Source organism: Lampetra planeri, chromosome 3 (assembly GCF_965212315.1).
Source record: "Lampetra planeri chromosome 3, kcLamPlan1.2.h2, whole genome shotgun sequence".
In the NCBI taxonomy this organism is placed as follows: Eukaryota; Metazoa; Chordata; class Hyperoartia; order Petromyzontiformes; family Petromyzontidae; genus Lampetra; species Lampetra planeri.
The window spans coordinates 21,595,051-21,622,615 of NC_136109.1; the positions used below are offsets into that span (position 1 = coordinate 21,595,051).

Here is a 27,565-nt window from a genome sequence, read left to right on the forward strand (position 1 = left end):
GGCCCCATAGATAATGTGCAGACAGAATTGAATGACGCAAAATCTCAGTAATTATGGTAAAGTATCGTATAACCTGAACAGGCTGTTGGGGGAAGTGCTGTTAGCGAGCACCTATGAAGGCCAGCACGGCACACGAGGGGGGTTGATGGCAAGAACCACGCCCGGCCGCCTTTGTCTCCCCAGTAGCCCAGGACCAGCTTAGATAATCGTCACTGGTGTTGGCCACGAGCGGGAATCGATCTCGCTGGGTTCATAACGCAACGCGCTACCGCTCCCCGTAGAATCTTAAACGTCTTACTATACGGCAAACCCACATTTACAATATTATGCAGAGATTAATTTCTCAGAAAATATTTTCCGGAGCCCCCCAATTCCCCCGGACCCCGCCCACCCCTCAACACCCCCTCCCCCCCAATTTGAGATTCGTCACCTTGGTGCCATAAATGTCATGTAAATGACCCAAGAATTCAATAGGTGGCGCTCTTCATAGCTGTTAAATATTTCGTCACAGAAGGGTTTTTGCCCGGCCAAAAAAAGTGCTGGGTATTTTATTTCACCTGAATTGTATGTACATTGTGCTCCATTGATACCGTTGTGCAGCAAATTACGTTCGCACATAATGTCATGATAGACACCGGGGGAAATATTAGTTTTGTGTTAAATTGCCTGCTCTTTCCTAGTTGCGGTTTATCCCAATATTTAATTATATGTACATATGTACAGCTCTTTCGTTAATTTATAAACACTTGTAGATTATTATTATTTATTATAATTACATTATTTTAAAGGGGTGTCTCAATATTATTTGCAATTATTTTATTACACGACAATGTTGTAATAAATAAGCGGACAATGTCTCCTTAACATATCTGTTGGAATAAAAAAACCCAAACATTTCATCCGCACGGTCTTCTGGGAGTGCGCTATTTCAGCAGAATTGTTTCAGGCCAAGCAAAACTCTTGACAGGCTTCAACATACAGCCTGTTATCAGCAGTAATTGCATTCAAGACAATTTCCCTCCCCTATCTTTCATTTGCCCAGTCCGCACTCACCGATTGTTTACCCCGAAGACGCGTTAGGAGCCTTTACCACCCTCCACAGATCCCATTCGCGATGCAAATTGTCAAGGCGCATTCTTTACAGCTAGCTTCCCACTATTTCAACTGCTTACGTTTACCCACCTCGGCAAAGGGCAAGTAGGCGGTGACAGAGGGTTAGCGTATTGTTGCTTGGATTTTACTGTTCGCCATAAATGTAACGCTACTCAGATTAGTAACGTCTGGCTTGAAAACACGATGACTCTTCTGCGGTATATCTATGGGACCCTTGCTATCATCTTAGTACTGGCAAAAAAAGTCCCATAGATATATTAACTGCTCGACCCGAGCTATTCATGCTTTCGTATTTGTATTGTCTTTGTGCTATCTTGATTTGAAGCTTTCGTGACTGCAGGAATCCACACTCTTTGGTTATTTCGGTAAAGTCACGTAGGTATAAAATATTTTATTTCATACCTTTTGGCGTTCTTTGGTCTAACACGTTTGAGACAAGACCACAAAGGAGGCTATCTCGGGTGTAGCACAATACATTTCTAGGACAATGCATACGTTATTATCAAAGCATATTTGTTTTCATGTTTTGCTACGCGTAAATACGACTAATACAGACTTTGATGCCTTGTGATAGGTGTCTCTTTTGGTGTTTGAACGTCTTAATGTTGCCATCATCTCACGCAGTATATACACACACCTTATCTCAAGTCTGTGACCCTTTTTATTATTTTCGTTCCTGAGCGGGCCACAAATGGGAAGGAAGTGTGCATGTTTATGCTCAGCTCTGGGTCAGCGTGCCCACGCAATCAGACAATAAGCCACGTGAGATCATGTCCTGCAATAATAAACCTAGAAAACAACAAGCGTGACAGCAACACGCCCGCAGCAGGGTTGTGAAATTGGTAAGAGTGCGTTTGGCTGGCAGTCGGTGAGTCGGGACATCTTGCATAGATTGTGCTGCACTCTGTAACTAATTAAGTTGAACATGATTAAGCGTACTGAGTGGTTTGTTTAGTGTGTACTCATTTTACTGAGTGCGGTATATGTCGAACTCTGTCATTCATCCGTCACGTCCCAAGAGGTGGATGGCTGTCATTTACGCGACTTCTATGAAATAATTTGAAAAATATTCAGCACACTTTATTTGCGGGGAGAAGGGGGGAAATCCTTACACTTTTCAAATCACATTACACTTCTACGAAAATTCCCTTCATCTTATTGACACTTGAAGGGATGATGATGATATGATGACGTGTATTAATTGTTATACATATACACTGTAACTTCTAGGTATATATTTTTTACCTATATATTTTTATGATCAAACTTTAGCCCGAGCACCTCTCTGAAGCACATCTGTTTGACAATATGCTGCATCCATAAATACATTCCTGATTTAGTTGTACGATTGATGTATTCACTTCCCTAAAGTAGATATTCCTTTACTTGTTTAAATATTCTACCTGGATAATCCCTTGGAAGGGTGTCCAGGGCGTAGTGTGTCACATCTAGGAAACATGCAATGGCACGTTTTCAAACATTTTTAAATGTACAACATACACAGAATACTACTTGTTAACATTTCAAGTATACAAATAAAAGTAATATATAGGTTTTGTTTTACTTAAGTATTAACAGTCTTGGATTAAGTACTAAAATCACGTATTTAGGTCGGCATAAATACAGAACGTTAATATCATTGCGTCATTGGACCTCCTTGGCCAGTGTCAAAATATGAGAAGAGGTTTTTTCCCTTTTTTCTGGCAACAAAACAGCGGTGTTAAAATGTTAAAACACCAAACTGAAACCTTTTGCAAGGAATCATGTCTGCATTAACCACATATACTTGCGGTGAAAATACACACGAAAAAACATGCTCTGACAGTATATGCATAGTCTTTTAAACTGATTGGTCCACACCAGAGACAGCTTTCTTTAGAGCCTAGTCTCAAACGGTGTTAGACCAGAGGACGCAAAAAGGCGAATATCATTGCTTGTCATATTAATACAAGCAAGCTTACATTATTTAAATTCTGCCTTGCACATTTAACAATGTGCAAAAATAGCGCGAACATTTATATATTGTGCACTTTTAAAATTAGTAGATGGGTCATCTACATGAAAGATTGTAAAATGGGTCATGTATATTTTGTTCAATTTGTATTCTTTTGTGAATTTGTTATATCACCCCAGGAACGAAGAAGCAGAGAGGGCCCATCATCTATACTCCCCCAGCCTGATCCAATTGTATGCAGCCAGACTTCACGATGCCTCTGCTACTGTTATTGCTTTGCTCCATGTGGCTGTCTGCAGGTGAGTCATTTACCACATTTACAGGCCACAATACCAAAAAAAAAGAATTAAGCAAAATATTAACCTCATGTGGTTTTTCGCAGATTGTCTTCCAAATTTCGAAGTGGAGCGCTACGATGGGTGGTACAACAATTTGGTGAACATTCAGTGGGGTTGTGCAGGTGAGCATTGTGTTTAAATGGCACATAGCACTTTGCTATGGAACTTTTAAGAAGAATAGGAAAACATATACTCCAGCTACATATTGACAAGTTAACTTTCCTCAATTCAACTATCTGGATAACATGACGAATATATAATACTTTTGAATAGGACTTGTATTTTTTTTATCAACATATGTATGTTTGTTTAACTTCTTCCGCACCCTACGTAAGCCAAAACTGTGTCTCTAATTGTACAACTTGCCCAATCTGGTCATCCGCCAAATGAGCACAAAAGGTACTCAAGTTTACAGCCCGAAGTCATTGCTGGAAACCTTGATACGTAACTTTTTATGACAGCCATTTTATTTATAGGACAAACAACTATTGTTCAATAACAGCGAACAATAAATGACTGGCTTCAGTCATAAAACGTTGGGAATTTACACCACTGGTCCAGTCATAGATGACCACAACCGCATTGTTATTTTAGGATGTGTACACACGTTACACAGGAGGTCGTGGGTTCGATCTCGACCCTGACGCCTGCTACATATTTGCAGATTGCATGTTCTTCCCTTGGTTGCGTGGATTTGTCTCCAGGTCCTCCGTTTTTTTCACTCTACATTTAGAAACGTGCGTTTAGTATTTGGCTGCTATAAATTTCCACTTGATGAGCCACTTCATCGAGCTATCATTTGTAGCCATATTATTTCTGAAAAAGACCCATATATCTCAGTGGGCCTTACCTGGTAAAATATGAATCGTTGAGTTTAGTTTTACTTATTTTAATTTATTCCAGTCTTATTTGAGCCTCACCCTCTGCCAACTCTCCTGAATAATGACTGATTGTATCCCTCAGCCTGCACTTGTTCTGAATTCTTTGTTGCCTACTTTCATTAGCCAGTCGGTTCATTAGGATCTTACACAGAAAATATTGATCGTACAATAATAACAATGCTTTATTTGATTTGACAATATATAAGCTCGTTCATGCAAATTGCTGCAAGAATTGGTAACTGCTGCGACTAATAATAATGCTGCAGAATTAGTAACGCGCACAGTTTTTCGCACAAATGTGTCGAAGCGTCATTCAGTGGCCTTTTCTAAGAGTTTATGATTCACTCACATCAATATCTGAGCACTGAAACGACCGTCGTCTTTGCATCGCGTTCCCTGCCCCTGCGCCATCTGCCCGTAGGGAGCAAGCTGCTACGCCTGGCTCCGGCATCGTTTGCCGATGGCGTCTACCAGATGTGGGACGAGCCCACGGTGCCCAACGCGCGTCGCTTGAGCAGCAGCGTCATGCGGGGAGATAGCGGCCTTCCCTCGGCCCTCAACCGCACCGTGCTGGCCGTCTTCTTCGGTAGAAATGCCCTGTTCGCATTGGTCACGCAAATACCTTTATCTTCTTTTTGGTTCTTTCGGTAAAGTCACGTAGGAGGGGAAAAAATAAAAAATAAATAAATACATGGATAAAACCTATAAAATAATTCTCACGACGTTTCGTCCACAACGCAAGCAGCCGTCCTCAGGTGAAGAAGAGGTCTGTCGGAAAGACAGTGTTTGACAGTGTCGGAAAGACAGTGTCTGACACTGCAGTCACGAAAGCTTTAAATCGTACCTTTATCTTCTTGCACTGGGATAGCTTTCTGATGCGTCTTTTGGATTGCACTGCGTGTTTGTTGTTCAGCATGATGTCCGATGTTTTGCTCCACTTGCAGTGAGCCCTCGTCAGAAACTGAAACATCTATGGAATTCAGCTGTTATCTGGAAAGATTGTGTTTCATGTACACAACTTATTTTATGGGGTGGAGCAGTGCTATGAGCCCACATCTTCATCAATCTGCCACTAATCAGCAGGTTGAAGAACGGTCAAACAACATCCTTTACTGATATGTCACGTAGAGGTCTTTATCCTGCCTTGAATTGACTATTTTATGGAAAAGCTAATTTCAGATATAAATTTGGTATTATCCAGGTTGCTTTCACACCCAAGGGGATAATAAGAATAAAGCCAATTATTTGAAACTTCTAATATATCTTTACAGCGCACTGTGGCATGCGTTCATTATCCTAACAAATCACACACTTTTAAGTCGTTTTTTTCCCACAATGCAATAATATAGAATATTCCTTGTGGTCCCCCCCCCCCATTTTATTACAATCGGGCTGTCAATATAATTTAATCAGATGAAGATTACATTTGTAAATCTCGCAGACCATTGCATCCCATGTGTTAGAGACTGCCTGCTGGAGAGTATGGTTTTAGGAGTCTACTCCGGAAAAGATTCATCAAGTGGCCTCCTCATCCTTCAGACAGCAGAGGTCGAACTTTGCCCCTCGACTCTTCACTGAGATCGTCGCACCACAGTCTAAACAATATATTTTTCATTCTCAAAAATGAGATGAAGCCAAATAAAGCGATCAGGCAGAGACATTGTTACACTGGAAACTCCATTTTTAATCACGGGTGACACTTACATTGAAGACGTTTTGAAATATTGCCTGAGACGTTCTCATATATATATTCCTCTTCAGGATAGTGGTATTAACGAGCGTGTTCAGTTTTTGTTATTCATAGCATGTGTAGCATTTACAATATAATGATTAAATTTTAGTTTGTACATAGGTATGATCATTTAAACATTATTAAAATACTGAATAACGAGAGCAAAAACATTCTGTTTATCATGGTACGTTTACCTGGTCACAGGTCAGCAAATATTGAATGAGATCATGAACACTAAACATCAAGGCTGCCCCGCCGAGTTTGTCAATATCAGAATCCCATCGAACGACTCGGCATTCTCAAATGGCGTCTACAAAGTCCTGCCGTTCCAGCGCAGCCACTGGGACGAGGATACGGGGTCGTCTCCAAACAACCCCAGAACGCCGGTAAGATGCTTATAAAACAAGTAGCGACACATCGATCTGTGAGATTCATATTGAGTCCTGGGCTCACGACCGTGTACTTGAGAAATGGCACGTTTTAAACAACGTGTGTGTAAACGATGTGTAATAATAATTGTTTAATTTTTACAAAGCGTCATTCGTGTAAATTGCATCAAACAGTTGCGGAACATTGCGAGCCCCATATTGACATCCAAGAAGAGTTTAGAAAACTACAAGGAAACAGAACAACCCAAGATCAAGGATACAGGGTGAACGTAACATCGATCTATAACAATGAACTCGGCAGGGGGACAGCAAATGGCACGACATGCTGGTGTTATAATTAAGCCAAGGGAGTTAACGAAAGTGTACAGATACCGAAAAGAATGGGAAACCAAACACACAAGGCCGTAAATATGAGACGCTTTTTTTTAAATCGACTTTTCAACCGTGCATTGTGCCAGACCATTCAATTACCGGGAATGCGAATTATTAAAATCCAAGTGATTAGCCCAGAGAAATATTCTTTCGTGTGAAATAGGCAATACTGAGACCTAGAGGATGTTTCGTGAAATTAAGAGAGCTTTGACAGAAACACACGTCACTAGTCAGGGTGATGACCGATGGTCAAGAATAATAACGGAGTTGCAGCCAAGGAGTGGAACGCATCCGACGGGACTCTCCGTTGCAGAGATGGAGCAATAAAATGTGCTCTTGCGTAGCCACGAGGTGGATTACGACATCACAAGATTGTGGGAGGTTGACGGCGGCTTGGGGAGCCCTTCATCCAACAGTCGACTGAACATGAGTGATGATGATTTATAACAACAAAAAACATGTTTGCTGATGAATATTTGTGATTTACGTTTGTTTTCTAGTCAAATATGGTGACGGCTTGGATTGATGGAAACTCGATATACGGATCCTCGCAGACTGCTTGCAATGCACATCGCAAGTTTGCGAAGGGAATGTTGAAAACCAGCAGCAATGGGTTTCTTGCGCCCCTTGCAGAAGACTCATCCACATTGATCAATATTCGCTCTCCGTCTCACGAGTTTGGCAACATTGGGCCTCAGACTCAATATGGTGAGTGCAACAGTTCCGTTTACGAGGACACATTGATAAAAATGCATTTTTTTGTTATAATAACCTGAGTTAAATAATTTGCATATTTGTATAGTCATTGCATAGTTGTATTGCCACATTAAACTACAGAATATATCCACCTTACTTTAATGGAGCACACTGTTTAAATATTGTTTAAAGGGCACCGCGGTGGTGAGATGTTAACTCCTTCACCTGGTATGCAGGAAGTCGTGGGTTCGATCCCAACCCTGACGCTTCTATATTTGGAGTTTGTATGTTCTCCCCATAGTCGCATGGATTTTCCCCTGGTTTAGAGTATTTGGCTGCTATACATTTCCACGTGATAATCCACTTAATTGAGCTATCATTTGTTCACCAGGTCGCTTCTGAAAGAGAGCAAAATATCTCAGTGGGCCTTACCTGGTAAACTAAAAAATTAACCCGTAAAAACAAAGTTTTTCACTATAAATACTTTATATGCGTGGCATCGGTTTTATTTTATTATTCATTTCTGTTGTTCTTGAGAAAGAGTTTCATTTTTATCACATTGGTATTTTAAATTAAATATGAAAATGTTTTTTTTTTTAAAAGTGGAAAATTTTGGAAAAAAATTTTCACGAAAATAAATTGTCACGCACAACGAGTCTGTGTGCAAAATGTCAGCTCGATTGGATCACGGGAAGTGGGTTAAAAAACGACCGAAAGATTTGCACGGTCGTAAGCGCGCAAGCAAGCAAGTGAACTTAATATAAAGGATTTAAAAATAAAACATTTGTTTAGTTCGTGCGGAAGAGGTAATACGTTTGGCACGCTTGAATCACGTGACACTTCCCTTAACTGGCTGTGTCGAGTGGATAAGGGTTTTACAGGATTCAATCCAAAATAAACTAATGCTGTATTATTCATAATCAACGTTTTTGGGTTAGATCGCGTTATTTATAAATGTGTCATAACCCTCCACCACCCGACATGGACAATCAGCAAAAAAAGTGTTTCGTTGACAAAAGACAAATAGTTCACTGCTTTAGCCTACCGGTGTGTTGAAGCGTGAAACCACAACATTTACAATTTTTGTAGGTTTTTTTGTGGTTTCACGCTTCAACACACCGGTGGGCTAAAGCAGTGAAATATTTGTCTTTTGTCAACGTGACACTTTTTTGCTGATTGGCCGTGTCGGGTTGTGGAGGGTTAGGACACATTTATAAATAACGCGATCTAATCCAAAAACGTTGATTATGAATAATATTGGTCGCGAAAGCCTACGTGTTAAACCGAATGCTGTATTCTCGAGGATTGAAAGTTTTAATGCCAACAATCTGAGACAAATATACTTTTGTATTTTTTTTTCACTAAATGGCCTGTAATCAAGAGGCCTGCCTAGGAAGGTAATGTAGAATCTCGCAATTACAATTATTGGGGGAAGACATTGAAGCACTGACGTGCTAATCACTCGTGAGAGTTATGTTTTGCACAGCCAAGAAACTGTCAATTGCTAATAGCACAGCTTGCTCATACAAATGTGCAGATCTTGTATTCCACACAAGAAAGCAGTGCTTGCTTTAGTCGTGATTTATCAGAGAAATGTTAGGTTGATAAAATAAAAAAAAGCATGTTCTCTTTTATATTAACACTCTACAACTAAGCTTGAACGCATGTATGCTCCGTCTGCCTGTCTGTCCATGTATGTCTGGAACATGGAGGTCATGCTAACTCTTGTAAAGATGATGAAATGCAAATACACTTTTACTGTAATAGCGTGTTGCTGTTAGTGAGCGGCATACTCTATTGAAAACATGACACATTGATCAGAGGGTTGTTCAACGCCTGGCCACTAAATGTTAAGCAAAAAAACCTGTTTGCGAATATTCAAATGTATTTTTGCCTTCAGAGCTACCCGTTGCATTCCATACTGCTAATTACATACTTACGAATATGCGCGCATGTTGGAAGGGGTGTTACGTAATTAATCCACCATTATTTTCCCTTTCATTCTTTCTTGTAGTTTTTGGGAGTCCGTGGGCAAATGAGAGCCCGTCCTTGAAGGCCTTGAGCACGGTGTGGCTGCGCTACCACAACTACTGGGCACAGAAGCTGAGCATGGCTCACCCTGATTGGAATGACGAAGAAGTATTTTCAAATGCACGGAAGTGGGTAGTGGCCATCTATCAGGTGCGTGATTTATTAATTTATCGTGTCAAAATGAAATGGCAGGCCAGTTGAGATGAACTGCATTGGCACAGTCGATTACGTTAACGGATGATAATGAATGAGCACACTGGCACAAGTGATGTTGCCGCAGTGCAAATGGTTCCACACTGCACTTGCAATCCAGAAATTTGCAGGTTCCATCTTCTGGCGCCGGCAGTTGAAACAAGCACCCTGGAGTCAAAATGGGTATATCAGATGATAATTGTTTTTTTACTCTTTTATCTGGCAACAAAACTGACACCTTTTTTACGAGGAGTCATGTTTGCATAGACCACAATACCTGCAGTCGTAATGCAAACAAAAAACATAACTCTGATAATGTATGCACTGTCCTTGAAGTTGATTGGTCCACACCCGAGACAGGTTTCCTTAGAGCCTAGTCTCACATGGTGTTGGACCAGATGACGCCAAAAGGCGCACAACTCAAAGACAATGCACCATCAGAGTATGAGAGCTTGTAAAGAAAGGTGTCAGTTTTGTTGCCAGATAAAAGGGTAAAAAAACAATTATCATATTTTCTCTTCTGGTAAATGAGGTTCCAATGGGTAAACCAGAGTTTGTCGATTGGCAGGCTGTGTGCAGTGGGGGTAAGGCGTGCGCAATCACACCTCTTCACAAGTTGTCTGGCCAACATGAAAGAATCGGCCAAATATCCTCGATGGGGGGGTGGGGGGAGGCTCTCTAATGGTCTCTCTTGTGGTCTTGTGGAGGTCCTTTCCCCAGCAGTGCTGCGAGCAAGTCAATGAAGGGCTGCACCTTTGTGCCTTTTACTGGAATTAAAGTTTTGTGTTTTCTATGCTTCTCTCGCTTCATTTCCAGAACATTATCCTCTACGAATGGTTACCAGCGATGCTTGGACAAAATGTGTCAGGCTACACAGGTACAAAAAATTGCATTTCGTTATATACTGCATTTTGCATTCCTTTTTGTTTTATTGAAGAATTCCATACGGTGGCAAAGCAACGTGCAAAACTAAAACTGCCACTCTCACACTTTTGTTGTGCATTTCAGGGTACAAGATGCACGTGCATCCAGGTATCTCGGTGGAGTTTGAGGCAGCCGCCATGAGGTACAGCCAAACCATGCTTCCTCCAGGCGTTTACACGAGGTGAAAAGCATACGTTAAATACACGCCATCAATGAGTTGTGTCCTCATATTAATCGCCGTGCGCTAGCTGCCGTAAGTGCGGCAGACTACTTTTTTCACAAACTGAAACCAGGTGTTTAATTTGTCGATGCCGATTTTAGACTTGGGCGGCAGTGAGCGGTAATACTTGATGTTGTGTACCGGGCACGGGAAATATTTTCCCGGTGACTGACTCAAACAGACCTGGCTGAAATGAAGCCCTGTTCTAAACTGCACGTGAAGTTCGTGTTTAATTTGGCTGCATTAGTTTGTGCTCGGTCTAACTTCATCATCATTGCTCAGAAGCTGGAAATAGGTGGATGTCGGGTTCCACTCTAACTAAATGATTTGCATTCTTAAAAGCCAAATTATGAATGACATAAGCTATATACTAACCAACTAATATTGTGTTGTTTTGAGATTTGTATTTTAAAAAATAAATAAATGCAAATTAACTGTCCATATATTATTGCACAATACAGTATATTCTTATTAAAGTATTTGTTATTGTACACCACTAGGAATGAATCCTGCCATTTCAAGCCAACCGAGTCTGGTTTTATTGCAAGTCGTGTGTGCAATAACTACTGGAACCATGAGGTAATCGTACATTCGGTGGACTCTTCGATTTAAAGCTTCTTTCGTGACTGCAGGGATTCATCTTCTTGGTTCTTTCGGTAAAGTCACGTAGAAGGGAAGTAATAAAATAATAAAAATTAAACATAATAAAATAATTCTCACGACGTTTCGGCCACAACGCAAGCAGCCGTCCTCAGGTGGAGAGTATACAGAGTCTACTTGACGGACCTGTTCTCCACCTGAGGACGGCTGCTCGCGTTGTGGCCGAAACGTCGTGAGAATTATTTTATTATGTTTTATTTTTATTATTTTATTACTTCCCTTCTACGTGACTTTACCGAAAGAACCAACAACATTCGGTGGACTCTTAACCTTTTCCCGCTCCAAGGACACACACGCATACATTTTCTTTACAGAGGCATGGGTGCCACTGTTTTTAAAGACATTGTATTCACCGCAGAGAACTGTAGCGACACGACCGCACTCCATGATAGCTGGCGTCAAACTGTGCCGCACTCCCTCCCGCGTGGCTTTGTGGGAGCCTCGGTACGCCTTCCTACCTACCTGAAGACGTACCGTGTACGTCATCGGAAGGCAATCGGAAGACGTACACGTATGTCATCGGAACGGAATTGGAATAAAAACCGATGACATACATGTAAGTCATCGGAATGGGAAAGGGTTAAGTGCATCAATCGTACAGAACTGTGATGAATATCATTTTGCCAAGTGTAGAAAAAATGCCCGTGAAAATTAGTCAATAGGGAGAACACATTGCAACACTGTCCTTTCCTGCTAAACAAAAATGCAGGGCCCTCCTTAAAGAGAGCCACGAGACTCAGTGACGATTTCCTGAATCAGTAAAGTCTTTAATTGTCCCCTGTGTCACGTACGCTGCGTGTGGCGATACAGCATGTACAGGCTCGCTGTCCAACTGGCTAAGGCTCCCTCTCACGAAGTCTCGTCACCTTTCCCCTTTATTGCCCCAACTTTGCATCTCAACTTCCTCTGACAACAATGGGGTCTGCCTTGCCCCTTCATCCCTTAATTGTGGCTTGATATGCGTCACCTTCCACCAGCTATTGGTGCCACTTTTTCTCCAGCGACCCAACATTTTACGATCCAAGCCCGCTCCCCTTTCATCTTAATCAACGCTAACCTAGGCGCGGCTGATTGTGCTAGTTACCCACCCACTTTGATTTCCCCTCTCCCGTCCACTTTAACATTTCTAACAGACACGCAGTGGCGTACGCGCAAGCTGAATGCGTCACTGCATGAAACTTGCCCATTTTCAAAACGAAACACACCTCAATTGCTCGTAATCATCTCCCCGTAACCTTTCTCCCCTACCACCAGACTAACTTCCAATTGCACAATTGCAGGCTGGTGCTGCGTGCACAATGCGCCGCACAGGGTCAGTCGGCACAGGGGGTCCTGGGAATGGTTTAGGCTCGATGTGATGTTCCTTGAGTTGCACTTTGGGTTGTTCAGGCATTTAAGTGCCATATGATTTAAGAGCCTCATTATTTATTCTTGTCCAATTTGCTCGTGCCATTACACTCATACAGAGACGTTGGCTTCAGTCTACTTTCCCAGATATACAAATAAAGGCCGTGGAGCTTTCCAAGAAAACCAGTCTGGCTGCAGTCCAGCAGTTAGTGCAATATAGTTCACCTGTTAATTTAAGTGTACAATTAAATAGCAGTATATTGTCACATAAAACTATATTGTTGCGATTCTAATATGGTTACAACTATTGCATTGTGTTTAGGTTTTCAAATCGCGGAATGAAGTTGATGAAATGCTGCTGGGAATGGCTTCTCAGATCGCTGAAAGAGAGGACCACATTGTTGTCGAAGATATCCTCGGTGAGACATTGAATATACAACACTGTAACGTGGTAATTGCAACATGCTGACACTGCTGAGATCCTGAGTTCAAAATCTGGATTTCAGTCGTCTGTGATTCAACCGGGTAAATGGTTGCAGTGGGATTGTGGGCTCAGCTCGGTTACTGTTGACTACACACACAAAAAAATCATTCGAAATGAATGTTGTACTTGATTTGGATAAAATGGTAATTCTGATAAATAAAAGTATGTATCGGTTTGACTTTAAGTGTGACGATCATGACTCGATAGCATAGCAGGTGGGAAAGTGCTGCTCCTATCCAGTGCATGGGTCAAGAGGTGACTTGAGATTTGATTTTAAGCTTTCGTGACTACAGGAATCCATATTATCTAGGTCTTTCGGTAAAGTCACGTAGATAGAAAAAATAATAAAAGAAACACGACGTTTCGGTCACAACACAAGCGCAGCAGATCATTTTCTCACCTGAAGACGGACGCTTGTGTTGCGACCGAAACGTCGTGTTTCTTTAATTATTGTTTCTATCTACGTGACTTTACCGAAAGAACCAGAGAGTACTTGAGATATTAGAATGAGTTCCGTGATAACTCCTTCTGCAGATTCTTCTCTGTCACATGGCGATGCACCATTGATATGCAAGAGTTCCAAATGGATTATTTGTCTTATCACATGACGCCAATAGCAAAATTGTACACGAATATGGAAATAACCTTTTCCAAAAACACATTGTGATGTTAACTGCAGTACTGCCCCTTCAAGTGTGTTACTTCTGGGTTTCCAACTGAATTTTATCAACGTGTATTTATAATCATATGCTTCTCACCATTGTTTGCCCACAGCGGTAACCACCCTCTAATACTCTGGCATGCTTTGAGCAAGTGTGGCCGCATTTAAATGACATCACCGTGTGTGCAAATGCTTCTCATTGCTCACTGCAGACAGGATGTACGGACCTCTGAAGGCCTCCCGCCTGGACCTCATGGCCATGAACATTCAGCAGGGTCGCGACCACGGAGCTCCCAGTTACAACGAGGTGCGGCGAGCTGTGAAGCTGCCCCCTGTCTCGCAATGGGGAGAGATCAACCCCAGGCTCAATCAAAGCAACCCCGAGGTACATCACTCTGCACCGAAATGTGTCCGGTTGAAAGCAAAGGTGCATCCCTGCAAATTGCACACTCATGCCGCTGCTGGCAGAAGGTCTCCTCCAGAGGGTGTTTTGCCCTACTCTCAAACACGTAACCTGCTGATAGACTCACACTAAAGTCAATTGTAGCCATGAAAAGAAAACAATTGTCGACTTTACGTTTCAGATGTAGCAAAAGGTTGCGTGATTGCAATGTTGGTCATGCAAATGCAATTCTTCGGAGTGTTTTTTGTTCATTACCTACTACAGGTCTAGAGCTATGTTTGCAGTCAGAGCTGCGATATATGAATGGCATAATAATGATCTTGAGGGAGGAGCATGTTTTTTTCCAAGTGTGTAAATTTACTGTGTGCAAAGGTACATCAAATGAGACCCACGTTGATGAGTGTAGCTGCTGCTTTGGATCTAGAGTTTTTGGACCATTTACAATTCAATAAATGCAAAGGTGAGAGCGATTTTAGTCTAAAACATTTCAATTTCAATTGAACATGTGGTGTATTTCATGCACTGCACACATTGATGTGTGTATGTGTGTGGAATACCATTAATACCATTTGTACGTGTTCAATTAAATGCTTGTTTACATGCTTGGTCTGCATGCCAGGTGATTGAGCGACTTAAGCAGCAATGTGACAATGACATCTCCTGTTTATATATATATGTGTATGTCTGAAGGAAGCGGTAGCGTAGCGATTAGTGCTACGCTGCGCGACGAACCTGACGACCCAGGTTCGATTCCCGCTCACGGCAAACACCAGTGACGATTATCTGAACCGGTCCTGGGCCTCCCCTAGGTCGACTCAGCCTCAAATGAGTACCTGGTGCGATGTGTAAACATTGACACTAGGGAGACAAAGGCGGCCGGGCGTGGTGCTGGCCACCCACCCCCTGGTGTGCCATGCCGGCCTTCATAGGTGCTCGCTAACAGCACTTGCCCCTACAGTCTGTTAAGGCTATACGGGGGATCTTTGTCTTTATATGTCTGAGGGGAGAGGTAGCGTAGCGGTTATTGTGGTGAACTACGAACCCAGTGACCTGAGATCGATTCCCGCTCACGGCCACCACCATCGCCAGTGACGATTATCTGAATCGGTCATGGGCCTTCCCTAGGTCGACTCAGCCTAAAATGAGTATCTGGGACCATTGAGAGAGACAAAGGTGTCCAGGCATGGTGCTGGCCACCCACCCCCTTGTGTGCCGTGCCGGCCTTCACAGGTGCTCGCTAACAGCACTTGCCCCAACAGTCTGTTTCAGCTACACGTGGTTATTTGTCTTTTATCAGGTGATCGAGCGACTGAAGCAGCTCTATAACGGTGACATCTCGCGGCTGGAGCTGTGGCCGGGGGGGCTAATGGAGTGCCAGGGGGGGCCTGGGCCCCTGTTCTCGCGCATTCTCGTCGACCAGTTTGAGCGCATCCGCGACGGGGACCGCTTCTGGTTTGAGAACACCAACAACGGGTGAGGTGCTTTCATGCCCTTGTCGACAATTCCCCCAATTATAATAATAATAAAAAATCACGACGTTTCGATCGCAACACAAGCAATCATCTTCAGGTGGGAGATGGTCATCATTTACCTCGTGGGGCTGCGGTTAGAGCAATGTCAGGCATTGGCATTACTCAATCCTGGTTGATGAGTACTGTGCCTCTTTATGAGTGGCATCATTGCCTACTGCTGCCATGTGTGCCGGAGGGTCGTACGTTGAGCAGCCCTCTTGCCTACGAAGAAGCACGGAGAGATGCATGCTTAAAATTGCACTGACAGACAGAAAGTCAAATTAGAGACTTCCCACTGGCTGTTAATGAGTTAGTGGGCTTGAGAAAAACATATCTCACTTAGAAGAGAGGATGGCTGGTGGCTTAGGCTAATAGTGGAATGGATAAGGATTAAACATGCCTTCGAAGATGATCACTGCTGAGATGATTGTTTGTGGCATCTCAGAGCCATTTAGGAGAGTGACGGCATGGGGAGGGCTTCATCCAGCAGTGCCATGATCATGACTTGTGATGATGATGAACGGTTGTGGTATGATGTTTACGAAACGTATATACAACATATTTTTATCATTTCGATACTGCTTGGTTACGCTGCTCAGGATGTTCACAGACACGGACGTAGAGACGGTGCGAGGCACGCGGTTCTCAAGCGTCCTGCGAGCTGCAATGATGATCGATGAGAACTCTGTCCAAGAAGAGGTTTTCTTCTGGAGAAACGGTGAGGATCCTGTCATATCTGTCTTAATGGACTTGAGTCACTTGATACTTATGACTTGAGTCACTTGATACAGCAAATCTGGCTGTGACGGTCCCACCTGATGACGGAGACTTGTGTTGCCTCCGAAACGTCGTGATTTTTTATTAATTTTAATTTCATTTTTTTTTTACCTACATGACTCTACCGAAAAAACTCAGATTATGAATCCTTGCAGTCACGAAAGCTTCAAATCTAGAATCATTATTATTTTGTTTACTCATATTTTCATGCCTGATATCTGGAAGCAAAGCAAGCACTGGTGCAGTATTTATTATTATTGTAAATACTACACTTGTTTAAACCCAGGAAAGCCTCACTTAGTCTTAAGACTTTTTTTTGTCAGGAGCGTCCTGTCATACTCATTGGTGGCCCTCAGCCTGTGGAATATTTTCCACATTTTCTCGGCGGTGGCCATTGTCTCCGTATCGCAACATGTTCAGTTTTTCAGGTTGATCTCCCATCCTAGGTCTCATATTGTAAAACAAATGTGGCGTGTGGATCACATTTTAGAAGGCTATATATACATTCAAACTTGGGTTTAGAGTTCGTAATGCGTGTGTCTTAATGAATGGAATTCGGACTCGGTGCCTTCAGTTTATTTACCCGGATATGCAAAAAACAACAGTTGCAGCTTCCCAAGAAAACCGGTCTGGCTGCAGTCCCGCAGTAGGTGCAACATACTTTACCTCTGCATTTTAATGTCCATTTCAATCGGAAATATTCGTTTTCCTAAAACTGGAAACACAAAGTAAGGACTTCCATGTGGTGAACATGCAAATAAACATGCATAGGTTTATATTTGGTGTTTGAACATCTTAATACCTGTTTTATTGCCAAAAAGTTTCAAACGTATATTCTTATTTTATATATATATATTGCTCCATCCGCGCAGTGGCGACATCCTTGTGAACACATTATCTTTTGATAATTGATTCTTTACCCTTCTATCTGGCAACAAAACTGACACCTTTTTACAAGGAGTCATGTTTGAATAGACCGCAATACCTGCAGTCATAATACAAACAAAAGAACATAACTCTGATAATGTGCACTGTCCTTGAAGTTGATTGGTCCACACCCGAGACAGCTTTCCTCAGAGCCTAGTCTCATATGGGTTGGACCAGATGACGCCAAAAGGCGCACAACTCAAGGACAATGCACCATCAGAGTATGAGAGCTCGGGGCAAGCATCTACACTATGGGAACCTCATTTGCCAGTAAAAATATGATAATTGATTCTTTACCCTTCTATCTGGCAACAAAACTGACACCTTTTTACAAGGAGTCATGTTTGAATAGACCGCAATACCTGCAGTCATAATACAAACAAAAGAACATAACTCTGATAATGTGCACTGTCCTTGAAGTTGATTGGTCCACACCCGAGACAGCTTTCCTCAGAGCCTAGTCTCATATGGGTTGGACCAGATGACGCCAAAAGGCGCACAACTCAAGGACAATGCACCATCAGAGTATGAGAGCTCGGGGCAAGCATCTACACTATGGGAACCTCATTTGCCAGTAAAAATATGATAATTGATTCTTTACCCTTCTATCTGGCAACAAAACTGACACCTTTTTACAAGGAGTCATGTTTGAATAGACCGCAATACCTGCAGTCATAATACAAACAAAAGAACATAACTTTGATAATGTGCACTGTCCTTGAAGTTGATTGGTCCACACCCGAGACAGCTTTCCTCAGAGCCTAGTCTCATATGGGTTGGACCAGATGACGCCAAAAGGCGCACAACTCAAGGACAATGCACCATCAGAGTATGAGAGCTCGGGGCAAGCATCTACACTATGGGAACCTCATTTGCCAGTAAAAATATGATAATTGATTCTTTACCCTTCTATCTGGCAACAAAACTGACACCTTTTTACAAGGAGTCATGTTTGAATAGACCGCAATACCTGCAGTCATAATACAAACAAAAGAACATAACTCTGATAATGTGCACTGTCCTTGAAGTTGATTGGTCCACACCCGAGACAGCTTTCCTCAGAGCCTAGTCTCATATGGGTTGGACCAGATGACGCCAAAAGGCGCACAACTCAAGGACAATGCACCATCAGAGTATGAGAGCTCGGGGCAAGCATCTACACTATGGGAACCTCATTTGCCAGTAAAAATATGATAATTGATTCTTTACCCTTCTATCTGGCAACAAAACTGACAGTTTTGTTGCCAGATAGAAGGGTAAAGAATCAATTATCATATTTTTACTGGCAAATGAGGTTCCCATAGTGTAGATGCTTGCCCCGAGCTCTCATACTCTGATGGTGCATTGTCCTTGAGTTGTGCGCCTTTTGGCGTCATCTGGTCCAACCCATATGAGACTAGGCTCTGAGGAAAGCTGTCTCGGGTGTGGACCAATCAACTTCAAGGACAGTGCACATTATCAGAGTTATGTTCTTTTGTTTGTATTATGACTGCAGGTATTGCGGTCTATTCAAACATGACTCCTTGTAAAAAGGTGTCAGTTTTGTTGCCAGATAGAAGGGTAAAGAATCAATTATCATATTTTTACTGGCAAATGAGGTTCCCATAGTGTAGATGCTTGCCCCGAGCTCTCATACTCTGATGGTGCATTGTCCTTGAGTTGTGCGCCTTTTGGCGTCATCTGGTCCAACCCATATGAGACTAGGCTCTGAGGAAAGCTGTCTCGGGTGTGGACCAATCAACTTCAAGGACAGTGCACATTATCAGAGTTATGTTCTTTTGTTTGTATTATGACTGCAGGTATTGCGGTCTATTCAAACATGACTCCTTGTAAAAAGGTGTCAGTTTTGTTGCCAGATAGAAGGGTAAAGAATCAATTATCATATTTTTACTGGCAAATGAGGTTCCCATAGTGTAGATGCTTGCCCCGAGCTCTCATACTCTGATGGTGCATTGTCCTTGAGTTGTGCGCCTTTTGGCGTCATCTGGTCCAACCCATATGAGACTAGGCTCTGAGGAAAGCTGTCTCGGGTGTGGACCAATCAACTTCAAGGACAGTGCACATTATCAGAGTTATGTTCTTTTGTTTGTATTATGACTGCAGGTATTGCGGTCTATTCAAACATGACTCCTTGTAAAAAGGTGTCAGTTTTGTTGCCAGATAGAAGGGTAAAGAATCAATTATCATATTTTTACTGGCAAATGAGGTTCCCATAGTGTAGATGCTTGCCCCGAGCTCTCATACTCTGATGGTGCATTGTCCTTGAGTTGTGCGCCTTTTGGCGTCATCTGGTCCAACCCATATGAGACTAGGCTCTGAGGAAAGCTGTCTCGGGTGTGGACCAATCAACTTCAAGGACAGTGCACATTATCAGAGTTATGTTCTTTTGTTTGTATTATGACTGCAGGTATTGCGGTCTATTCAAACATGACTCCTTGTAAAAAGGTGTCAGTTTTGTTGCCAGATAGAAGGGTAAAGAATCAATTATCATATTTTTACTGGCAAATGAGGTTCCCATAGTGTAGATACATTATCTTTTCTTTGGCTGCCATTCCATCACCAGCCTTGTCCATCAGGCTAATATCCTAACTTGCGATGAGTCCTGCCCAACTCCATTCACATCGCCTAACTGTAGTTGTGTACATTACACCGTCACTCTTTAAAGATGTTTGCATTTCAAAAAGTTTAAGTGAGATTATAATTACAAAATACTTTGATGAATGATTCACAGCCCTTTAATGAACCCACCACCTCGTTGCTGATGCATATTTACGTTTAGCCATTAGAGACAGATGCAAAACGCCAAGCGGCCAGTAACAACCAGTTGCATTGGCGGTGTTGCAGATGAGAATTAATCTCATGAGAAAGAGATCCCTTTTACACGTACCATATACATGTACAAAACTAACATAGTGTAAATGCTCCGATGTGCTGCTGTGTTATGCAACACACACACACGCACCATCAGGGGACCCTTGCGAGCAGCCCAAGCAGCTCAGAGTGGAGGACTTGGAGGTGTGCACCCCCCCACAGACCATTGACTACTTCTCCGGGAGCGTGGTCACCTTCATCATCACCAACGTACTCCTCCTGCTCATACCTGCAGGTCAGTACATTGGCCGCTCATTCCTCGCCTGCGGTGAAAGTAAAACTCGAGTTTATTTCGAGTTGGTTTTGTTTCTCCAGGCGAGATCTCAGGAGACCAGGTTAGTCTTAATGTGCAGGTCACCTGGGGCATTAGTCTGCCGTTCGGGGGCGATGATTGCTATGCACCTCCGATTAGCATGGTTGGCTCCGTACGATATGAAAGAAGTTCAACATACATACCTACGTACGTGTAATACAAAATGACTGCTTTTGTGGTGTAATTTTCGAATTTGCCAAATTTGGGCCATTGACGTCAACACAAAACGACCTACTCTTCACCACAAATGATAGCTCAACGAAGTGGCTTATCACGTGGAAATGTATAGCAGCCAAATACCGTAAATGCATGTTCATTCTAAATGTGGAGGGAAAAAACACGGGGAGAACACATGCAAATTCCAAATATACAGGTCGGGATGGAACCCACGACCTCCTGTGTATCAGGTGAAGTAGTGAACATCTCACCATCAGTGTGACAGCTGTATTTGACCTGTGACAAGGGGCAAATACGCTACCCTCTAAACCTCATCACCCTCAACTCAAATATGGCAAGTGTAAATATGGCATTGGTAGTGGGGTGTGTCAGGGAGGTAACCGCAGACTATAAATAATGACACTCTTGTTTTTCTGTGTCACACCACAGCATGCGTTGCAGTTTTGTGGTGCGTCTCTTACAACCGCAAGAGGAGCTTCAAGAAGTTGACAGACCAGAATGACCCAAAAACTGAAGCAAAGAAGGAGACAGACGGCATTCCTGGTACACAATTGTCTGCACTGCACTGCACATGTAATGCACAATAAATCGTTGAGCATTGCTGTGGAGAATCTTAATAACATTACAAATAACATATTCTTTGGGTCTTTCGGTAAAGCCACGTTGATAAAAAATGTTTATAACAAAATAATAACAATATTACTGATATTGTTATTTTTTTATTATTTGATCTATCTACGTGGCTTTACCGAAAGACCCAACGAATATGAATCCCTGCAGTCACGAAAGCTTTAAGTTGTGATTACATTGTGAGAGTGATTAATCGGTAGCCATATTATTATTGCCATGCTGCCCTACCAAGATGTGCCGTGAAGGCAATGCATACCCCTGTAATTGATTACTCTATAATGTATCAAATGAAAACGCGAACACGCAGATAAACACGTGAAAAATAGGATACAATATACTTTAACATTTCAAAAAAGAAATGTTTATTTTGCATATAATTAGGATTATTATTGTGCACTATAATTTATTTTATAGTTTCTAATGGTTTGCTGTTTTTTGTTATACGTTTTTTTTCCGTAAAGTGTTGTCCTTTTATTCGTACGCTGGTTTAAAAAAAATTATGTTTGTTTAAAGCGAACTTTAAAATGTAATGGTTATCATATATTCATGTAAATATGTATTGCGTGGCTTGGGGAGACTTTCAACCAGCAGTAAATTAACCAAAGCTGATGACGATTTTTTGTTACACGTATATCTAAAATACATGCATTCATTTTCTACTACGGGTCCACGAACAGTCACTTTAACTCTAGACGATTGGAGCATTTCATCTACGACTCTTCGTATTCCACTGCTGAAGGAGGACCTTCCCACGCACGCAATGTGGGTTGCGTGGGGCATTATTTGACCATATTTTGTCACCCTCTATAACATGGGCCATTGAGAACATGGGTGACAAATTAACACAGATGCATTGCGTCCATCAGCCAGGGAATGGCAGGGCAAGAAGGAACCCCTGCGGGACGTGCGGTTGAGGTTCGACGACGCGGGGTCGATCAAGGTGCTGGACTGCGCCGGGGCCCTGCTGCGCAGCCTGGAGGTGAAGGCCCTGTCGGGCGTGGAGCTGCTCTCCGCCAGCGACAAGGGCAACCTGCTGCTGGTGCACGTGCCCAAAGAGTACGACCTGGTGAGGCAGCGGCAGCAGCAGCAGCAGCAGCAGCCGCACCGCACCGCACCGTGACGTCACCTGGCGTGCTGCGCACCGGCGTTGTGCCGTGCACCGTCAAGAGGTCAAGGGCCAATGCCGTCACGGTTACGAGTGTGCGATAACGTGTGCGATATGTGTCAGCGCTCCACCACGTTGCCCCACGTGAAAGCTTTCTTTACTGTGCTCCATTATACACCGTTCTATGACTGTGTACATTTGTTATTGTAAATTGTAAAGAACATACTGGATGTATTGTTGTTATTGGCTCTGTATTTTTCCTACATTCTTCCAGGTAGCACTGCATAGATGTTTGTGATTATGTCCTCCAGCGCTCCAGTGTGTGTCTTGGGCTGTCCTGCGGGTTGTTTAACGCGATGTCTGATGTTTTGCTCCACGTACTGGGAGCTTCCTGAAGGGGCTAAAGGCTTGGAGTGGCCTTCCTCCAGCAGTAAATTCATCATAGCGGATGTTGATGATGCTCTATCTTTTAGCTGTCTATCTGGAATTAAGCTTTTGTGTTGCTTTGTCATTAGCTCAAAATAATGTATCAACGTTAATCTATGAATTATAAATGCATTGCTGTTTTCTTAGGTGATCTTTTTTGAATCGACCATCCAGCGGAGTCAATTTGAACATCAGCTAAAAGAATTTGTGACAAAAGTTGCCAATCACTCTGTTAAGACGGATGCTGGAACTAAAAAGGCAATTTTAAAACGTGCCGTTACAAAGGAGCAAAGGAAAGTCTTGCTGGAGACATCATTCAAGAAAATATTTTCCAAGGTGATTTATATTTTTACGAACATTTATACATCAAATATTAAAACGTTTTTTTTTATCGCTATCTTTGCACATGTTGACCAATAGTTATGATGCTATGATATGAAGTTGTAATCCTTTAAATGAGACATGTAATTCAAAGTATTAATCGACGACTACAAAAGTGATGTGTTCTATGCTTCATGGTGTCCAGTATATCGGGCAATATTGATGCATTTTACCGTGGCAGGTTTTGAAGATTGACCCGGAGAGAAATGTGGAGATGCAGGCGGATGCAGTAAAACAGTCGCTCAAGTGTGAGCTGTCTCGAGAAGAGCTGGGCGAATTGCTAGGCCTGAAGCCCAGCTCCACATTTATGCAGGGCATATTTCATCTGACTGGCAAAGACGATGATGGGTACTTATCCTTTAATGAGCTGACTGATGTGCTTGGCGTCTTCATAACAGGTAGGGCCGATTTTATTGCTATATTTTCAATTTTAATTTTACTGCACAAAATTACGTTTTTGTTGTTGTTTGGTATACTTTGCTTAGTTATTAAAAATGTTTAGTGACTGGTGCAACATAAGTATGTTGCAGCCTCATGGACACGTGACCATTTATTTAGCCTTATCTTTAGAAAATGAACTCTAACCAGACCACCGGTAAAAAATATATCCACAATTATTTCAAACCCATAGCAACCTCCACCCAATGTGCAATTCAGAACTAAATACTCAGTTAATAGGCCCCAAGGTAAGAAGAAAATGTAAAATCTATATTCCCTCGCTACTAACCTATCAGCGTCTCCTCCTTGTTAGCAAACATTACCTCTCCCCCCTTATTGTTTTAATAAAAAATATATATAACGGCAGTCATTAAATAAACACAAATGGTTACAATTGTTTTGAGCTGCATCCAGAAAGACTGTAAAATGGCATTTATAATTTGAACTGTTTGTTTCAATTTGCAAATAAAGTTCTTCGGAAAAAATCAAATAACACATCCAACTAACACAGCAGCACTGCGTTGTGTGTGGAACTAGGTACTGCTGAGGAAAAGTCCAAACAGATGTTTGACATGTACGCCACAAGGAGGTGTGGGCCCATGACAAAGGAGAAGTATGAATTAATGCTCAGGTTGGTAAACGTCTTTCTTCTTGTCTTTTTTCATGTGCCTGTAGACGTAATAATATTTAGTTATAAGCCAAAAAAAAACATCGCATTCAATTGAATGGACAAACAGGTGCTGCTCTAAACAATAGCGTTCACAAAACGTCGTGTATTTTTGATTTGTCCCAAATTTCAGGTCATTCTTGGAGATGGCGAACTACAAGTTACAAAAGAAGGAAGAGGACAGCATCATCAACGCATTGTTTAGTAAACAAGAATTCAACAAGACGGAGTTCACCTGGCAGGATCTGCATGCCCTCTTGGATGAGCACTACAATGACGCCGGCAGCCTTCAGATTCACATCCCAGGTAGCGTACTACGTTGTTCAGATTCATACTGTGGTCTATTGTTCATACATGTTTAATCTATCCCGTCCTTCGTCACACGACTACAATTGTAATTGACTTTTGTAGGCCTACAAATGAACCGATTTTAAAAAAGTCAAAGGTCAAACTAGATTTGAAGTTTTCGTGACTGCAAGGATCCATACTCTTTGGTTCCTTCGGTAACGTCACGTAGGTAAAAAATTTAATATTTTTTATTTTATTTTTTATTCTATTTTTTACCTATGTGACTTTACCGAAAGAACCAAAGAGTATCAAAGGTCAAAGTCAAGTTTCCTGATCAAACCACCACTGAAGCAGTGCTTATCTCCAGCTTACAACCCTGAGCCAGTTGGTTGAAATTCCGCATTTTTGTAGCGGGGTGAGTCTACAGATAGGACAACCACTGTTGACTTCCCCACAATAAAATGAAAAACGTAGGATTTGTTGGTGAATTAACTTTTTATAAATATTCCACATTATCACTCATGTAATTCTTAGTGCGTTACAATTCTTTATAATTACACTAATTGACTAAATGTTATTTCGGTTGGGATCGAATGGCAGTTGGCACCTGATGACTCATAGCCGACATGTCGTTCAGTGTTGATTTTTAATTATTTGATTGTGCACACTTCCAAGCAATCTTATACAAATTGAAGCTTATTTAGCAACTTTAATAAAAATCTCAAGGTGCTTTACATCAATTACAGTGGGGGGTTGGGAGTGGGTTATTTGGTAAGTACATCATTCTCGCAGTGGCTTTTGACTAACCATCGAGCAAAGATGGTCACTACATCGCACACTTTTTAGATGCGCTTCTGCGGCCGTCTGGAACGCGATTCCTTCCGATATCAGGAAGCAACTGGAGCTATGCACTTTCAAATATTCTAGGTTGAAAACTCATTTGTTCAGAACTGCTTTTTGTGTTTAGTTTGTTGTCCTTCCCCCACACCTCCGATTAACAGGGTTGGCTTTGTATGGTGCGAAATAAGTTCAACATGCATGCAAGAAGAATCCAACCGAACTGGACACCCTGACTGTAACTGCTTTTTAATTCTAGGTATGGAATTGCCCCAAGCGAAACGTCAAGCAGAACGCACGGTCTCTTTCATTCACCATCGCAAACCAAACGGGTAAGAATGCTCAGGGAGCGATTACCGGTATACGTGATATCGTCTTTACGTCTCCCGTAGCCAAGTGATCAGAACAGGAGCTGCCACGGTGTAATGGTTAGTGCTCCTGACATGCAAGCTAAAGGGCCACCAATCAGTTCAGCTGTTGTCTCCCAGCAAGTCAATTGAAACAACGGTGCAAGTTTTTTTTTAAATCCCCCCTCCCGCCACCTCAATTCACTCACATCATTATTAATGTTCACATCACAAGTAGTCTAAACTAAACGATCCGCGACTGTGTGCGTGTGTGATGGGAGCGGTAGTGTAGCGGGTGGCGCGCCGTGCTACGAACCCGGCGACCCGAGTTCTATTCCTGCTCGCTGCCAACATCGGCGACGATTATCTGAACCGGTCCTAGGTCGACTCAACCTCAATGGAGTACCTGGTGCGGTGTGCAAACATCATCACTGGGGAGTCACAGGTAGCCGGGGCGTGCGTGGTGCTGGCCACCAACCCTCATCGTATGCCACATGCCGGCCTTCATAGGCTGCTCGCTCACAGCACTTGCTCCTACAAGTCTGTTAAAGGCTACATGCGGATCTTTGTCTTTGAGGTGAAGTGTGGTGGGTACTCCCATCCCTTCCGTGTCTGGACAACATCAAAGAATGGACCAAGTACCCTAATAGTGTTTGCTTTTAATTGGAGGCCCTTCTGCCAGCAGTGGCATCAGAAAGCGACTGCCGCGGGTTCGAAGCGTTTGCCTCCTTTTACAAAGGCACATTGTTGTAGCGCACACGCGTATTGCAATTCAGATAGAGTCCAGTCTGGTGGCTGAGACAACCCTCGTCGATCTGACTGTTTGGTATACAGCCTGGCAAAAAAGGAAGCTCCTCCACACCGTGGTTTAACACAAGATAGCCATCTTTGGGGCCATTGTAAAAGGTTTGTTCATTGCTGCCGTGAGCAGTTTGGATTAAAAAATAACGGCATGGTGTTTGTGGGGGGTGATAAATCCCCATAAAAGTGGGCACCAGTCAATTGGACGCGATTCGACTTCTGAGGTTGCTGAGCAGGAAGGGAGCCGTAATGGGAGCGTTTTGTCTTCTATTGCTGAATGGTGTGAAAGTGTAAGCGGAGGTGGCGGCTGTAGCAGGTCCGTGCCGTCGAGTGGTGGTTGCGACATCGCTGTGAAGGATGGGGGGTTTGTTGTGAGGATCTGATGGCAGTGGCACCAAGAGCGCTCTAACATTCGAAATATTTCATTCGTACTGGAGGAATCCGATGAGCTATGAAGCTTCTTTTGTTGCACAGATGTCCAGAAACGTTACAACAACAAACAATACAACAACAAACGCAACGGGAGTGAAAAGTATAGGAAAGAGTCGTGCTTTCGTTGTCGTTCTTGTTAGAATGCAGTTTAAAGTTTCCATTTGTTCCAGATATTGTTTGATGGGGCCTTGCTGGGGAGCCATGAAAGGCTGCAACTATAATGAGACCTATTGTTCACAC

At 42.6% G+C, this 27,565-nt stretch overlaps 1 protein-coding gene across 1 annotated transcript in view; it reads left to right on the forward strand.

Annotated features, from left to right (window-relative positions):
• Positions 1–27,565, forward strand: part of LOC144741099 (dual oxidase 1-like) — a 44,700-nt gene that overhangs the window by 1,288 nt on the left and 15,847 nt on the right. Inside the window, exons 2-22 of the mRNA XM_078623745.1 lie at positions 3,247–3,366; positions 3,450–3,527; positions 4,708–4,872; positions 6,223–6,404; positions 7,280–7,487; positions 9,490–9,656; positions 10,515–10,575; positions 10,707–10,803; positions 11,343–11,421; positions 13,172–13,268; positions 14,207–14,379; positions 15,695–15,870; positions 16,508–16,626; positions 20,581–20,718; positions 21,403–21,516; positions 22,470–22,669; positions 23,282–23,470; positions 23,697–23,913; positions 24,491–24,584; positions 24,754–24,926; positions 26,005–26,077. Coding sequence (XP_078479871.1) covers positions 3,303–3,366; positions 3,450–3,527; positions 4,708–4,872; positions 6,223–6,404; positions 7,280–7,487; positions 9,490–9,656; positions 10,515–10,575; positions 10,707–10,803; positions 11,343–11,421; positions 13,172–13,268; positions 14,207–14,379; positions 15,695–15,870; positions 16,508–16,626; positions 20,581–20,718; positions 21,403–21,516; positions 22,470–22,669; positions 23,282–23,470; positions 23,697–23,913; positions 24,491–24,584; positions 24,754–24,926; positions 26,005–26,077 — 2,864 coding nt within the window. The 5' untranslated portion in view covers positions 3,247–3,302. The remainder of the gene's footprint in view (positions 1–3,246; positions 3,367–3,449; positions 3,528–4,707; positions 4,873–6,222; positions 6,405–7,279; positions 7,488–9,489; positions 9,657–10,514; positions 10,576–10,706; positions 10,804–11,342; positions 11,422–13,171; positions 13,269–14,206; positions 14,380–15,694; positions 15,871–16,507; positions 16,627–20,580; positions 20,719–21,402; positions 21,517–22,469; positions 22,670–23,281; positions 23,471–23,696; positions 23,914–24,490; positions 24,585–24,753; positions 24,927–26,004; positions 26,078–27,565) is intronic.